Genomic DNA, 15,513 nt, shown 5'->3' on the forward strand with positions numbered 1-15,513 from the left:
ACCCCTTTCTATGTTGGTGATGAAACAAAAAAGGTATAGTAGCTGACTGGCTGTGTTAGGCCGGCTGCACACAACATTGCGGATAACGATGGCCGGGAAAAACACAAATGAAAAAAAAAAATCAGTACTGTGCATGACTGACGGCGAGCCACAGTGTCCATCTGCAGTAAAGATGGAGATGATGAAGGAAGGCAGGTAAGTGCCGATGCCGGGTGCGGTCAGGGCCGGATTCTGCTGCGGGCTCCTGCATGTGTGATCCGATCCGGTTGTGTGCAGCCAGCCTGGCAGCAGAGAAAAACAGCCAGTAATACCCCGCTCCCGGCGGTGAGGTTGTCCCAAACTGGAGAGTTGCCTTAACATTCTGAAAGTACTCTTCCCTCGTGAGTTTTTCAAGCTGTTCGTTTATCCAGAATATCTACTAATCCGGCATCTGTCAAGTCCTATTGTTAGTGGATTAAAGGAATGTTACTGTCATTCTATAGAAGATACAAATAATGATTTAAATACTTTTTTTTATTATTTTTTTTCTAGATGAAGAAACATTTGAATCGGGTAAATATAGGTATTGGGTATAAGAAATGGTTTGGTGCAGTACTCTCATGTAATAATTCTGATATTCAATGTCCTATAAGGTTTTATCATCTATTCACATCTATTATAATGCACATGTGATGAGTAACTGGAATGTATCTGGTGTGAAGTTGTGACTGTCTTGTATCGGTATGGTATTTGTATATTACTATACTGTACTCAAATGCAGTTTGGCAATATCAAGATAACTAGTAAAGCATAAAAACTACACCCTGAGTGTCCCAATGTGGTTGGGGATCTGCTGGCATCTACTCTACAAGTAAGTAGTAACTTCTCGCCATACTGCCGCCCCCTCTGATCTGCCCACTGAGACAGCTGTTTTGTAGAAACTCTTTATATATGCTCAGTGTTCATAATGAGCCGCCCTTATGTCTTACCATCTCATGTACTTAATATCTTCTGTATGTTTTTGTATTTTGGTTTTATTTTATTCTCTTTGGTGTTTAATCTTAACAGAGGAACTGAAAGGAGGTAGGTGACATCATTCAATTTCATTACTACTTTGGAATAGATGGTCGATATGTTACTATAGTCTGTTGCACAAAGATAATGCAAATGATAGCAGTAATGCACTGAGGGTGTGGTGCAGAGGCAGCAGAAATGCAGTCCTAAGGTCTCGCTCAAGACCTGAAGGTTGCAAGTTCAATCCCTGTGTGGTTCAGATCCCTGCCGGCTCAAGGTTGACTCAACCTCCACTCACACTAAACAGGCAGTCGTTCATAAGTGAACAGCTTGTTGACATGGGCCAATCAGTAGTTCAGTGTTCTGAATTCAGAAATTGTAAGATGAACGAGAAACAAACAAATTCCCATTCGTCGTTCAGTTGGGGCATGCGGGGTGAGGGAATCTGAACAATTTATTGGCCCGATGTCACGCAGATCGCTTGATTTTTCCACTCTAATGTGAAATCACTCTGAAACTGATCCATAGAAAACTTGCCACTTGATTTTACCCCTCCTGCTCACGGCAGAGCTAGATTCCGCTCACAGAATCATGCAGCGGAATTCAGCTCTGGCAGCAGCGGCAACCGTGCATACAGCCATTTTTTCTGTACTGCAGATGGACCCGGCGGCTCGCTGTCACGCATGCGCAATACAGATTATTTTAAAAAAAATCTTCTTCCCTGCACCGTCGCTAGGCGATGGCGTGGAATCTGCGATACTTCCGCAATGTCAATGGGTGGGCCGCGGGTTGGACAGCTTCCATTGACTCCAATGGAAGCCATCCGCGCAGAATCCACATTAAAATGCTACAATTTTTCCTCCACGAGCAGAAATCGCGACTACGGATTCTGCAGCAAATATCTAGTCATGAGCAGGAGCCCTTATGCTGCACTCCGGAGTCACAGCTCTAATTTACATACAGGAGAGCTCCAATCATAAGGCAGGTGTCTCTAATAAAGTGTCCATTCAGTGTATGTTTAATGTTTCATTTGTTCTTCTGTATCTGTTAAATCTGGATTTGAACTTAAACAGAAAGGCAGAAAAAATAAAAATAGTTCTTTTGTGTTGCCTTCTGAATTATGATGATCCCAGTTGTGATCCGCAGTATTTTCCAATTTCTTGTGCAATATAGAACTTTCATTTGATGTGATGGTAGAAAATGATAGTATTTTGCTAAATCCTCGTTCCTCACCATTTTCCTATTTTATATACATGTTAAGAAGAGGAAGAATACGGCAGCGATGGACAGACTTATGTTATTGGTATGTCGGAGACTTGTTATAGCAAAATAATGTGGATTAACTAGATCACACATGGTTTCACGGGCATCACCGCATCCTAATAGATATGAGAATTACTGACACAGGGTTGGAAAAATCAGTATTGTACGTGTGTAGGTCTTGAAACGAAGTCATTGCTATTCCAGAATGTAGTTATTGCTAATGTGTTGATTTTTTTACTCAATATCACACATATTTCTAGCCTTTGTGTCTATTTTCATGTGATTTATGAACACACTTAAAGATGTTTCTCATCTGATGATGTATCAATAGGCTGTGCCATCACCTTATGATTGGTAGGAATTCAAATTCTGGGACCCTCATAGTGATCCTGAGAAAGGAGGGGCTGCAATGCTAGATTAGGGCAATGACCCCTTCATTGGTTTCCAGTGGGGAACCCAATGAGAGTGTTCCCTCTGCACAGCTGGATGTCAGGAGCTCTGCTGACAGAGGGGGATGCAGCACTAAATTAGCACTGTTAGGGGGCTTTTGTAGCATTTTACACACACGGCCCATACACTCTGCCGGCAGAGACAGGTTGCGTATGGGCTGAGTATGGCAATACACATATTCGGGAATCTGGCGTCACGAACAAGCACAGTGTGATTTTTCTTTTTTTTTTTCTTTTTATTCCCCACCCTGAACAGAGTGGGCATGTGTATGGAAACGCTGCCCATTCGCAATGTATTGCTTTTTTTGTACTACTAGCATTTGCCATCAGGTTGCACCCCAGTTTTTTTGCAGCATTGCGAAGTGTAGTCTGTGTTTTGGCATATTTCTACTGTAAACACTATGAATTTTCTGCACACAGTTCCGCTGCAGAGAATTTGCACTTTCTATACCCCAACTGAACATACCCTAAGAGGATTTTCCAACTTTAGATGGATAAGACTTACACAATTTTCTGTTTCAACCATTTTCAAGCTCTCTGCTTCCTCTCAGTGAATGGAAGCATTCTTCAAAGCTGAAAACCTATACAGACATATTTCTGGTCCAATCTTAGTACTTGCTACATTTCCAGCCTAGACAATCCTCTGTGAACTAAACGGGCTGGACTGCAAGGTGATACATTTTACCCTACATTCTACATTGTAATGAATTACAATAGAAGGCTATGTTCACATTAGGGGGCTTTGCTGTGGATTGCCTTTCCGAAATGGACAGATCAAAATCTGGACCATTTGGTACTCATTTGAAGATGTGGAATCTGAACTGCAAATCCACTGCAGCTAATTGAAATTCTGCAACACAAATCAAATTCTGCATGGATTTTGGGCAGATTTTGAAAATCTCATTCACATTGCTGCTACAATAAATGTTACCAATTTTCCATGTAAATGTGCCCTAAGCAAACATGGCTTAATGATGGCAATTATTTAGCTCATAGAGGATTGTCTACAGTGTATTTCACTGGAGCAAAAACCCAGCTGCGAGCAGGACAGATCCTGCATGACGGAAGCATTATATATATTATATAATGGACAGGAGTTAGCTTGATGAAACAGTCCCTTTAAGGGCGCCTTCAGACGACCGTATATTGTCCGGGTGCTGATATACGGTGTCCCTCTCTGCAGGGGGAGGAGGCTGGAAGAGCCGGGAGCAGTGCTCTGAGCTCCCGCACCCTTTCAGCCCCTCGCCACTACTTGCAATTGGAGGGGCGGGACGAGGCGGAGCTAAGTTCCATCTGAAGGCGCCCTACGGTTGTATATTTTACAGATGTGTAAAATAAGTCATTGTATAGAATGCCTAGGCAATCTATAGATTTCCCAAAATGGGACATCAATGTATGAAATCATGAATATTTCACACATTTATTAGGCATTCAATGCAATGCCAAAAGGTGAACTGGCAAGGCATAAAAAACTCCCACCAGCAGTGGCGTGGGCCCGATCCTGTACAACTTTCACCCCCATCATCATCCTCTTCCAATGTCCCATAATCCAACCCTCATCCTCCTGCAAGCAGCTCTACTGCAGTCCAGCAGTCAGTCACAACTGACAGAGCCAGCCTGGCCATTGCTGTCTCATTACTCCACTGCGTTCACACTGATAGACAGTCTGAACCCCAGAGACCACAGTGCCTTCACAGCTGGTCAGGTCTGCTGGATGCATGATATCAGGACATTGCTCCTCTTTGGCTCTCCTGAGTGCTCTTCACACTGCCACCTGTCTGCCAATATGGGAACCTGTGTCCCGGGTGGTGGCACATCTCCTGTGAGGGCTCGTTAGGACAGCAGTCGGTACCCATCCAACTACTTACCTCCCCCGCCCACCACCATGTTTGCGTTTCTTAAGAGCCATTTATAGAGCCATACAATAAGGTCCTGCACGTTAGTCTTGTATCAGTTGTTGCATTTTCATATACATCATCTTTGTTTTCGTAATTCTTTTCATTGGCTACTTTGTCGTTCTGTATAATGCCTGAAGAAAGTACAAAGCATCTTTGACTAAAACACAGATTTCGTACTTTGCCTAAAAACCTCACACCTTCTATGTGATGCCTGTTCTTCACACATTGCTGTAACATATACATATATGCGGTCTAGTAATAATTTATCGGTGTTGTGGAAATGACCTTTATCTGTTCTCTCCACAGCTGGTTTTCGGAGAAGCATGCGCCTTTGCCGCAGAAAATCCCACAGCATCCAGTTTTCCTGTTACTCTAGATGTCCGAGTAGTTGTTATCACACTTTAGCTGCTCCCTATGAAGAAGTTGTAAGATATCAGAGAAGGCCTTGTGATCGGCATAGGCTTATTGTTCTAGTAGGTCAGTCCATATGTCTGCAGACACCACAGAACTGAGAACTCAAGTTACAGATACATAGTAACATAGTATGTAAGGCCGAATGAAGACAATGTACATCTAGTCCAGCCTGTCTATCCTACTGTGTTGTTGATCCAGAGGAAGGCAAAAAAAACCCCCAAGAGGCAGAAGCCAATTAGCCCTTTTGGGGGAAAAATTCCTTCCCGACTCCCTAATGGCAGTCAGACTGTTCCCTGGATCAACCCCTAATAGTTCCTACCTGCCTGTATACCCGGGTTAACAATTAGCTTAAGATTTATATCCTGTAATATCCCCCCGCTCCAGAAAGACATCAAGTCCCCTTTTAAACTCCTCTATGGATTTTGCCATCACCACGTCCTCCGGCAGAGAGTTCCACAGTCTCACTGCTCTTACAGTAAAGAACCCTTTTCTGTGTTGGCGATGAAACCTGCTTTCTTCTAGATGTAGTAGATGCCCTCTTGTTACCGTCGCAGTCCTGGGTGTAAACAGATCATGGGAGAGATCCATGTATTGTCCCCTCATGTATTTATACATAGTTATTTGGTCGCCCCATAGCTGTCTTTTTTCCAGGGTAAATAATCCCAGTTTTGATGCCTCTCGGGGTATTCCAGTCCAGTCATTCCATGTATTAGTTTAGTTGCCCTTCTTTGAACCCCCTCCAGTACTGTAACATCTTTCCTGAGCACCGGTGACCAGAACTGTATGCAGTATTCCATATGGGGCCTGACTAGTGCCTTATATAGTGGAAGTATAATGTCCACGTCCTTCGCCCCTATACCTCTTTTAATGCACCCCAAGACTTTATTAGCTTTTGCAGCAGCTGACTGGCATTGGTTACTCCAGTTTAGTCTACAATCCACTAAAAAATATGTGCATTTTCCTGTATTTGTGGTGGCAGAAGGTCATCCCAACAGATTATAGTATGGTGAAGAACATCCTAGGGTTGCACTATTATAACGATTGTCTATTTTGCAGGGCCTTCAGGAGTTGGTGTTAACGAGCTAAGAAAGCAGTTCATTAGACTAAATCCCAGTATGTTTCACAGCCCAGTACCACGTAAGTGCCAATGAATCAACAAATCAAAAAGGTTTTTAGAGAAATATGTAAGTGCCCCTATTGTGCATGCTATTGTAAAACACGTTTTTGTTTAAGGCCTCATGTCCACGGGCAAAAGAAGAATTAAAATCCGCAGCGGATTTTAACTCTTCCGCCCGCCCGCGGATCTGCACCCCATAGGGATGCATTGACCACCCACGGGTAGGTAAATACCCACGGATGGTCAATAAAAGGGAATTTTAAAAAATGGAGCATGAAAAAAAAACGTGACATGCTCCATTTTCGTGCTGGTCTTATTGAAGCCTATGGAAGCCGTCCGGATCCGCGGGAGACCTAAAATAAGAATAACTTACCCGCAGCGGACCGGGCAGATCTTCTCTTCCTCATGGCGGGATCTTCTTGCTTCGGCCCGGCGGATGTGCCCGGCGCATGCGCGCGGCACGCGACCGCCGTGCCGAGTACATCCGCCGGCCGAAGAAAGAAGATCCGGCCGTGAAGAAGAGAAGATCTGCCCGGTCCGCTGCGGGTAAGTTTATTCCTATTAATTCTTATTTTCAGCGCTCATGTCCCAATTTTGGTGCTTTTAATAAATATACACAAATTATATCGGACTATTTTCACCACCTAAATGAAGTACAACATGTGGCGAAAAAACAATGTCAGAATCACTTGGATAAGCAAAACCTTTACGGAGTTATGCTATGTCAAAGTGACACATGTCAGATTTCCAAAATTTGGTCTGGTCATTAAGACGCAAACAGGCTTGGTCACTAAGGGGTTAAGAATCAAACACTCCTTCATTTCGCAGCCTGGTGAATGTCTGTCAGCAGCTGGGACAAGGTGGAGATGATTGCATCGTTATTTATACAGCTCCCATTGACTGCAATGAGATCTTTGGCACCCCCTAGTGACAGTTTTAAGCATCCAGAATTTTAGAATTTAGATCTATGGCTAGGTGAAAAGAAAAAAAATTAGATTTGAGGAAGCTGTATATAAAGAGAGAATATGCTGTAAAATTGATCAGCACAGAACTTTAGATGTATCTAAATAAAAAAAAGTGACCCAAACTACCCTAGACCACCCATGATGTACTGTTTATTCCATTTTCGTCTCTAGACCACCACAGATTATACCACAACACTAGAGATAAGTGAACGTACTTGTTAAGGGCGATTTTGCAATCGAGCATCGCCTTTTTCGAGTACCTGGCTACTCGAGTGAAAAAATTCGGGGGGTGGCGTGGTGGACCGGGGGGAGCTCTCTCTCTCTCTTCCCCCCCCCCCCCCCCCTGCTCACCCCCGGCACCCCCCGAATCTTTTCACCCGAGTAGCCAGGTACTCGAAAATAGCAATGCTCAATTGCGAAATCGCCCTTAACGAGTACGTTCGCTCATCTCTACACAACACTCTTTTGTCACTGTCACATATAGGGGGAGAGGGGCACTGTGCTGGCCATAATGAGGGCATTATGATTAAATTGTCATTATGGGCGCTCCAATTGACCTAATATCTATTTGCTTCTGCAAGGTATAGTGACATGATTTATTTGTATACCATGGCAGCATTATCTACATACGCTATGCGGTTATAATATTTATTCACTTGATAATGAATGTATTGATCATATTTATCACTTTACACATGACTGGACTTGGCTATTTGGGACCCATGCAGTCATACAGGGTGCTTGCCACCAACTTGTAGGGTGGGCACCAGACCGATGTAGCCTGGAGACGAATGCCTCTTTAGGTCCACCAGACCAGATGATCAACTTCTTCTGTGCAGCAGTGTCTTGTGAAGCTACATGAATCATCCTCCTCCTGGCTCAGGCTCCTCCCCTCTAATGTTGCAAGGCAGCACTTTCAGCCCATCCATGCTCCCTATCCCCACCCAACATATTTGCTTAGCTCTGCTACTGTATTTGTTATGAGCTTGGTTCTGGTACAGTATTTATTCATTGAGCCGCTCTTGTGTTGGTATGCCGCTATTTTCTACAGAAGCAGAATACAGGCAGACTGCCCATCAGTGCAATATATTTTGGTTTTATTCTGATGACAGGGGAGTGCCAAAAAAAGAATAAAATGTACATAAATTGCCATTTAATCTAAGGCCGGCACTGATGTCACAATTCCGTGTTGCACAATGTTAAGCAGTTATTCACACATGGTATTTATGCTTCACTCTTCTTTTCAAGAGATAAGACTAGAAAGAATAGATTTGTCCTTGTGAATAAGACCTTAATATGGGCTGAAAGCAGGAAAGAGTAAGGTCCCAGTCACATCTGTGCCAGAGCTCTGTATTCAGAGTCGAACAACGAAAATACTAGAAGTACTGTATACTGCACATGCCAGAGCCGAACAGGGCCCATTTACTATATTGGGGTCCAGCCGGCTTCTGGCAATTTGCCAGACTTTAATAGAGCTGCATGCTGTGTTATTTCGTTTGCATTTTTCTGCGGATCTGCGCTGGACGCTCCGGACACAGCCTCCAAAGCGGATGTGAATGAGACCTTACTAGAGATGATCGAGCATTGTCCTTAGCGAGTACCTGCCCGCTCGGAAGAAAAGATTCGGCTGCCGGCGCGGGTGACAGGTGAGTTGCGGGAGTGAGCAGGGGGCAGCGGGGGGGGGGGGGGGGGGGGGGGAGAGAGAGGGAGAGAGAGCTCTTCCCTCCGTTCCCCCCCGCTCTCCCGTGCCGCTCCCTGCCGGCACCCAAATCTTTTCTTCCGAGCGGGCAGGTACTCACTAAGGACAATGCTCGCTCGAGTAATTGCCCTTAGCGAGTATGCACGCTCATCTCTAGACCTTACATCATCTCTTGATACACAGCGTAAGCAATATCTGTTATGTGCAGACTAGTAGCAAACATTTTACTTCAGCAGATATTAACATGCGAGGATCTGTGTCCCAACAGACACTACCCGCCACAAGAAGAGCTATGAAGAGAACGGTCGAGAGTATTTCTTCGTGTCTAAAGAGACATTTGAAAGTATGGTATACAGCCACAGGTAGGTCGTCTCCTGGATGCATGGGAAATATATTCAAGCAGTTTATATTAGGTGCCAATATCAATCATCCTACACGGGGTGGCGTTACTCTTGCTTTAAAGGATATGCATGCTTTTAAAACTATTCTTGCTGCATTCAAGTACCAAAAATGACCCTTTGCAAATTGACTTGATTCTAAAAATGTCACACCTGCCCTGTGACCTGAATGTCTTCATTGATGGACTCCAAAAGATGCGGTGGAGTCAGAACCCACAGCGGTTACTTCCTTCCATCTGCCCCCTGCTTATACCACTTAGTAGATGTACCCCTGGGCTGTACATTGTATACATGCACCCTGGGATGCTGTCTTATGTGACCCACAGCAAGCCTATTCTGAAGTAGAGAACAGAGTACAGTCACTAGGGGACGTTCCTTTTCCTCCTCTCTTCTTGATCACAGACCACAGTGCAGGTCTTGGAAGACACTTGTGATTTCACCAAAGCAGTTTATGATTCATTCCCACCTTATTGTTCTTCACGTTGCTGGTTTTTTATCAGTCAAGTCTGAATCCCCCCAAAAAGTGATTCATACAGAACCCCTGAATGGATCCATTCACTTCTATTGCTGCAATCTGCTTAACCCGAGACCAGTGGTCTATGTTTTGGCAGATTTCCATTCAGTCTGACATTTTGAGCTGGAAAGGATAACCTGGTCAATCATATTATTCTTTCAGGTTTAAAATACTGGAAATGAACGGAAAATTGTCGTTAATGGAGACCTATTAGTCCATGTATCAAGAGATTTCATTAGTGGCGACTAGAGATGAGTGAGCATACTCGGTAAGGCGATATACTCGAGAGAGCATCGCCTTTTTCGAGTACCTGCTGGCTCGTCCCTGAAAATTCATGGAGGGGGGTAACTGGGGGTCGGGGGCGGCGCGGGGCAGCGGGGAGGAGAGTGAGAGAGATCCCTCTCCCTCTCCCCTCTGCAACCCCCCACGGCCCCCCCAAGTCTTCAGGGACGAGCCAGCAGGTACTCAAAAAAGGCGATGCTCTCTCGAGTATATCGCCTTACCGAGTATGCTCACTCATCTCTAGTGGTGACCAATGCTTACACCCAAGGGTTCTGTTTTGGGGAGTTCTGAAATGGCAACCCCGGATGAAATTTTAAAAAAGCTGTGAACAGCCCCTATAGCATAATGCCTATCTGCAGTATGAACATCATTTTATATATAGATATAATGTATATAAAAAGTGGAGTACTCACCCCGTACGGAGTAACAACTGTATAACACTCCAATGCTGCATTGACAACCCCGCTAATTGTCATTGGAAACAGACAACCCCCTTGTAGACGGGCACATCCCTAACAGTGGAGTTGAGCTCCTTTTAATGCAGTAGTGCAAATGACTTTTCCTGTTCGTGTGACAGTGCAGTATCGGTGCAAAGATGGCACTTTCCAAAATACAACTCATCCGAACTGGCTCTGACCAGGAGATTTCAGCTCTGAGGTCTGCAGAACTGTGAATGCATCTCTTGATTGTAACATATTATGTAACTTGAGCAATACAAATGAAGCAATGTAATGTGTTTACAAAGAGTTTATATATTTAGAGTTATTATAGGTCATTCTTCTAGTTAGATTTATAACACCAAAGTTCCTTGATCCATGAAAAATATTGTTTATCAGTAAATGCAGCCTAGAATTATGAACTTTTTGGGGGGAATTTATATTTATTTAAAAAAATGTTTCTATTCCCATATATTCTAGGAATAATGTTAGAATGGCGCCACCTGCCGTTTCTATACTGTGTCCACCTCAGTAATTCTAGCTGCTCAGTGATGCTTCTCTCTCTGCTCCACAAGGTGGAGGGATTCCTGGTGTGGTCGGCTGCACCGCCTCTGTTAGAAGAGATGGAGAGCAAGTGATAAGAATGAGAAGTTACTGAGGTTGCCACAGAATAAAAACAGCAGGTGGCGCTATTCTAACTTTCAGTGGTGTAGCTATAGGGGTCGCAGGGATTGAAATTGTGACCATGCCTCGTAATGTAGCAGTGTGAGTGACTGTCAGAGGCAACTAAAGGGAGGTGACAGTCAACTATGAAGATGTGCGAGTTTAGACCTTGGCGGTGACCTGAGGCGCAGATTGGTTAAAGAGGTTGCAAATTTAACTGTGTGAGTGCCCCCATAGGTGCTTTATAACTATGGGGGTATGGAGAGGCACACTATAACTGAAGGGGTTACTGTAACTATGTCACAGACATGGAAAGGCATAATGTAACTGTGTTTGAGGAGCATGGAAGTATGCGCTATAACTGCATGGAGGGAAAGCACTAGAACAGTGTGGGGTTATGAAGAAATGCACTATACTGTAACTGATTTGGGGGGAGTTGCAGAAAACTACAATGTAGAGGGCGAACTAGGAGGAGGTAGTAGCAACAGGGAAAGTGTTCAGACCTGAATGCTGGTTGGAAGATATCATGGCGGTCAGGAAGGAGAAAACTGGAAATGGGTGACCCCAGCAGAGATGGCACCTGTGGTCACTGGAGGTAAGTGCACTGTAATCACTTTTGCTATGGAGAGCTGGCCTCTATTATATGATGACTTCATTATATAGAGGTATACTAGGGCTGAGCTGCTGTACTTAGCCTTCCATGTTATAAAACAGATTTCTCCTCTGATTATTTTCTGTGTTTGCTGTGTTGCTGTGGGGTAATGCAGGTGGAGCTTGTGTCCTGAATTTTTAAAACTCATGCACCATCCCTGACTCCTCCAAAACTTTCAAGAGTTTTGGAGGAGGAGAAATCTGGTTTATAACATGGAAGGCTAAGATACAGCAGCTCAGCCCTAGTATACCTCTATATAATGAAGTCATCATATAATAGAGGCCAGCTCTCCATAGCAAAAGTGATTACAGTGCACTTACCTCCAGTGACCACAGGTGCCATCTCTGCTGGGGTCACCCATTTCCAGTTTTCTCCTTCCTGACCGCCATGATATCTTCCAACCAGCATTCAGGTCTGAACACTTTCCCTGTTGCTACTACCTCCTTGTAAGATATCTAGTACCTAGAGAATGACCAGACTGATCTCAGTATTGTTACTGCTGTATTAATATTTTCACTATTTCTCTCCCAGTTTTCTGGAGTATGGAGAATACAAGGGACACATGTACGGTACCAGCACAGACACCGTGAAAGAAGTGCTGGATGCTGGAAAAATCTGCATAATTGACTTGGAGCCACAGGTTAGTCGCTAAAGTACAGCAATGTGATTTGAATACTGAAAATGCCTATCACCTACTTTTAGCCCTATGAGCTAAGCGTATGGGCTGTGAATAGGTGACCCACTCAGTGCAAGGGATGTCATACTTGCCTCCATCTGATGTGAGCACTGGAATGGATAGACTACTCAATGCATTGAGTGATGGCTTTCAATGCCGACACCGGGGGGAATGACAAGGGTGATGAGTATAACACTTACATTCACAGACTCAGCGGGTCACCTGCTTTCAGAACATGAGCTTAGCTGCTAAGACTGAAAGTAGGTGACCGATCCCTTTAAGATTTTCCAGGCAGAATTTCCACCTGTTTGAATCCATATTGCTGCTATGTTACATACTGCAGATTTTCCAAGTCTCATCTACAGTAAATACTGCAGAAAAGAATCCACCCACAGCCGGCCTAACGTGTGCAGCATTTCAATTTATACTGCAGATTCTCAGCACGGATTTCACAGTTTGAAACAACCACTAGGTGGCGCTTACTGCATATGGATTTATACAGTGCTGTCTTTATTCATTGAGCTCCCCCTAGTGGAGGCTGCAGAAAAACTGTTTTGTTTTTTTTTTCATTTTACTCAGTGATTGTAAAGAGAATCAGGGAAAGCAATTCAGCATCGGACTTCCCCTCACTACACAGATATCGTGTGCTGTCACTCTATGGTTTAAATACACAACATTTATACTGTAGCACTGATTATCCCAGCACTAGCACAAGGGCTGTTAAATAAGCTTTGGTAGACATGCTGCTTTCTTTCTTGTTGCAGGGTATTATGGGGGCTCGAACCCATGAACTTAAACCATATGTGATATTTATAAAACCACCAAGCCGAACCTGCATGCGCCAGACAAGAAGAAACGCCAGCATCCTCACCGATTACTACGTTAACCTGAAGTATAAGGTACAGTCATTATTATGCAGATGCTATTGCCATTTAATGGGGTAGGTCTTCTATCTCCCATTCGAGTGACACATGAACCTCCATGATCAGGACTCGGTAGCTTCATCCCCAGGTTCAGTATCGGACTGTGTGGTTTGGTACATGTAAACTTGTCACTGTGTAAGAACAAATAAAACAATCCGTATACTATAGTGTAACTATACCAGTGGACACATTCACCCCTCTACTGAGGAGCCCCTCGAATGCTACATCGGCTGCTGAACCAATGTGCTGCGGCTGTGAAGTGTCACAATAACATCAGGATTTAATTATCAGTTGCAGATTCCTGATCATTTCCCCCAATGTACTTACACTTGTGCAATCCATATTGAGGGTAATCGCCAGACAAACCGCTTTAAGGCCTCTTTCACATAGCAACAGTGATATTGCCGCGAGAACATTGAAGCGATATCGCATCTATGTTTTGTGCGATATCGCAACTTTGTAGTGCTCTTTTGCTGGGATTTTCAGGGGCGAACTTATAATATAAGCCCTACCCTGAAAATAAGCCCTGGCGACATCTAAAAAACAAACTAACACATAGACCAATACATTAACTAACAGGCGCTGTCCGCTCCACACACTCCTTCCCCACCACTTGTTTGTAGTCTTCAGCCAGCGCTTCCTGGTCAGCTGTCGGACATGCGCAGTACGGTTCTTTTTTAAAAGCTTGGCTTTTCCTGCTTCATCCCTAGGCGATGACGCGGAATCCGCAACCTTTCCGCAATGTCATTGGGGAAGGGCCACGGGTCGGACACTTTCATTGACTTCAATGGAAGCCATCCAAGTGGATTTAGCATGCTGCGATTTCTTTTCCGCGAGCGGAAATTCGCAATCAATTTCTGCTCATGTAGAGGAAAAAGCGTTTTGCCATAGCATGCAATGGGCGATATTTGTGGCGGAATCCGGAGGCGGATGCCTGCTCTGCATTCCGCAATGCAAATCCGCCCGTGTGCAGCCGGCCTGAGGTCCATTTTTATGCGCCAAATATATTTACAAGACATCAAACTCCACAATAAAAGTGACACAATCGGTTCTGGCCATTTTACACAAAGATTCGTTCAGATGCCAGCAGGAATGCTACCGCTAATGGTCCCATGTAAATGCATGCAGCGACTGAACGAGGATTAGTCAGGTTCTACATGCAGAAAACTGAACGATTCGCCATTCAGTGTGTAAACAGCAGTCATTTGTTTTTTAAACGACTGCTTACAGTGAATGGAGTCGGGCAGGGGAAGAACGCTCCACCTCCATGCCCGCAGCTCTGTGAGCGGTGCCAACAATACTCGCTCCTGTGTAGCAGCACAGGAGCGAGTACCACTGGGACGAGTGTTAGGCAGTGCTTACCTGACGGCTCGCCCGTGTAAAATGACCTTTAGACACTCTATCATTTTGAAGGGCGTATTGCATGGAGTGGCCACTTTGCTGATTTTGTTAAACCTGCAGGAGGAAGACTTCCAGGAAATAGAAGAATCTGCAGCAAAGATGGAAGAGCAATTCAGCCAGTTTTTTAACCAGGTGTTGGTGAATGATGATCTGCACTCAGCCAGCGTCCAGCTCTTGTCCATCGTCCGCCGGGCTCAGGATGAGCCGCAATGGATCCCTGCAGCTTGGATCTGCTCAGATTCATAATTATTTACCCAAAGACTATAAATGTGTCCAATCCCTATACTGGCAGTAGGGAACAGCTCCTTCCACTGTCACGGGACATCGCCGGACGACTGTGATATCAAGAGCCGCGTATGAGATGTATTATTGTACACGTTTAGTAGATTGTTAGAATTGTAGCTGCTGATCTACAGAGAATCTCCAACATCCTAGATGGTGAATTTAGCTATTGTCTGTCAATAAAAACCTCTTTACCTCCTCGCTCTGCTTGTGAGTGGACTATACAGGTACAGTATAATACAGGATGGAGTCAGATGGACCCAGCGCTAGATCTCAATACTGCTGTCCAATATTGAAAGAACTATGGCGTCCTTGCATAGAAAGGCATGGATGTGTGCTACACAAGGGTCCAGCGCACAGGCCTCTGGGGACCCCATAACAGGGATTTCAATATTTTGTTGTGGTCCCTTTAGAGAGAGTAAAACCCAATTGCAAAGTTGAAGAGTAGGATGTAAGATGGAGCAAGCTGCTTTCTGCTTTTAAAGGC

At 44.4% G+C, this 15,513-nt stretch overlaps 1 protein-coding gene across 1 annotated transcript in view; it reads left to right on the forward strand.

The window, feature by feature from the left end:
* MPP4 (MAGUK p55 scaffold protein 4) overlaps positions 1-15,101 on the forward strand; it is a 46,198-nt gene extending 31,097 nt beyond the window's left edge. Inside the window, exons 12-20 of the mRNA XM_066577784.1 lie at positions 532-552; positions 1,048-1,062; positions 2,255-2,296; positions 4,910-5,080; positions 6,074-6,154; positions 9,067-9,160; positions 12,276-12,384; positions 13,185-13,319; positions 14,805-15,101. Coding sequence (XP_066433881.1) covers positions 532-552; positions 1,048-1,062; positions 2,255-2,296; positions 4,910-5,080; positions 6,074-6,154; positions 9,067-9,160; positions 12,276-12,384; positions 13,185-13,319; positions 14,805-14,990 — 854 coding nt within the window. The 3' untranslated portion in view covers positions 14,991-15,101. The remainder of the gene's footprint in view (positions 1-531; positions 553-1,047; positions 1,063-2,254; positions 2,297-4,909; positions 5,081-6,073; positions 6,155-9,066; positions 9,161-12,275; positions 12,385-13,184; positions 13,320-14,804) is intronic.
* The last annotated feature ends 412 nt before the right edge of the window (positions 15,102-15,513 follow it).

Source organism: Eleutherodactylus coqui, chromosome 8, assembly GCF_035609145.1.
Source record: "Eleutherodactylus coqui strain aEleCoq1 chromosome 8, aEleCoq1.hap1, whole genome shotgun sequence".
Taxonomy (NCBI): Eukaryota; Metazoa; Chordata; class Amphibia; order Anura; family Eleutherodactylidae; genus Eleutherodactylus; species Eleutherodactylus coqui.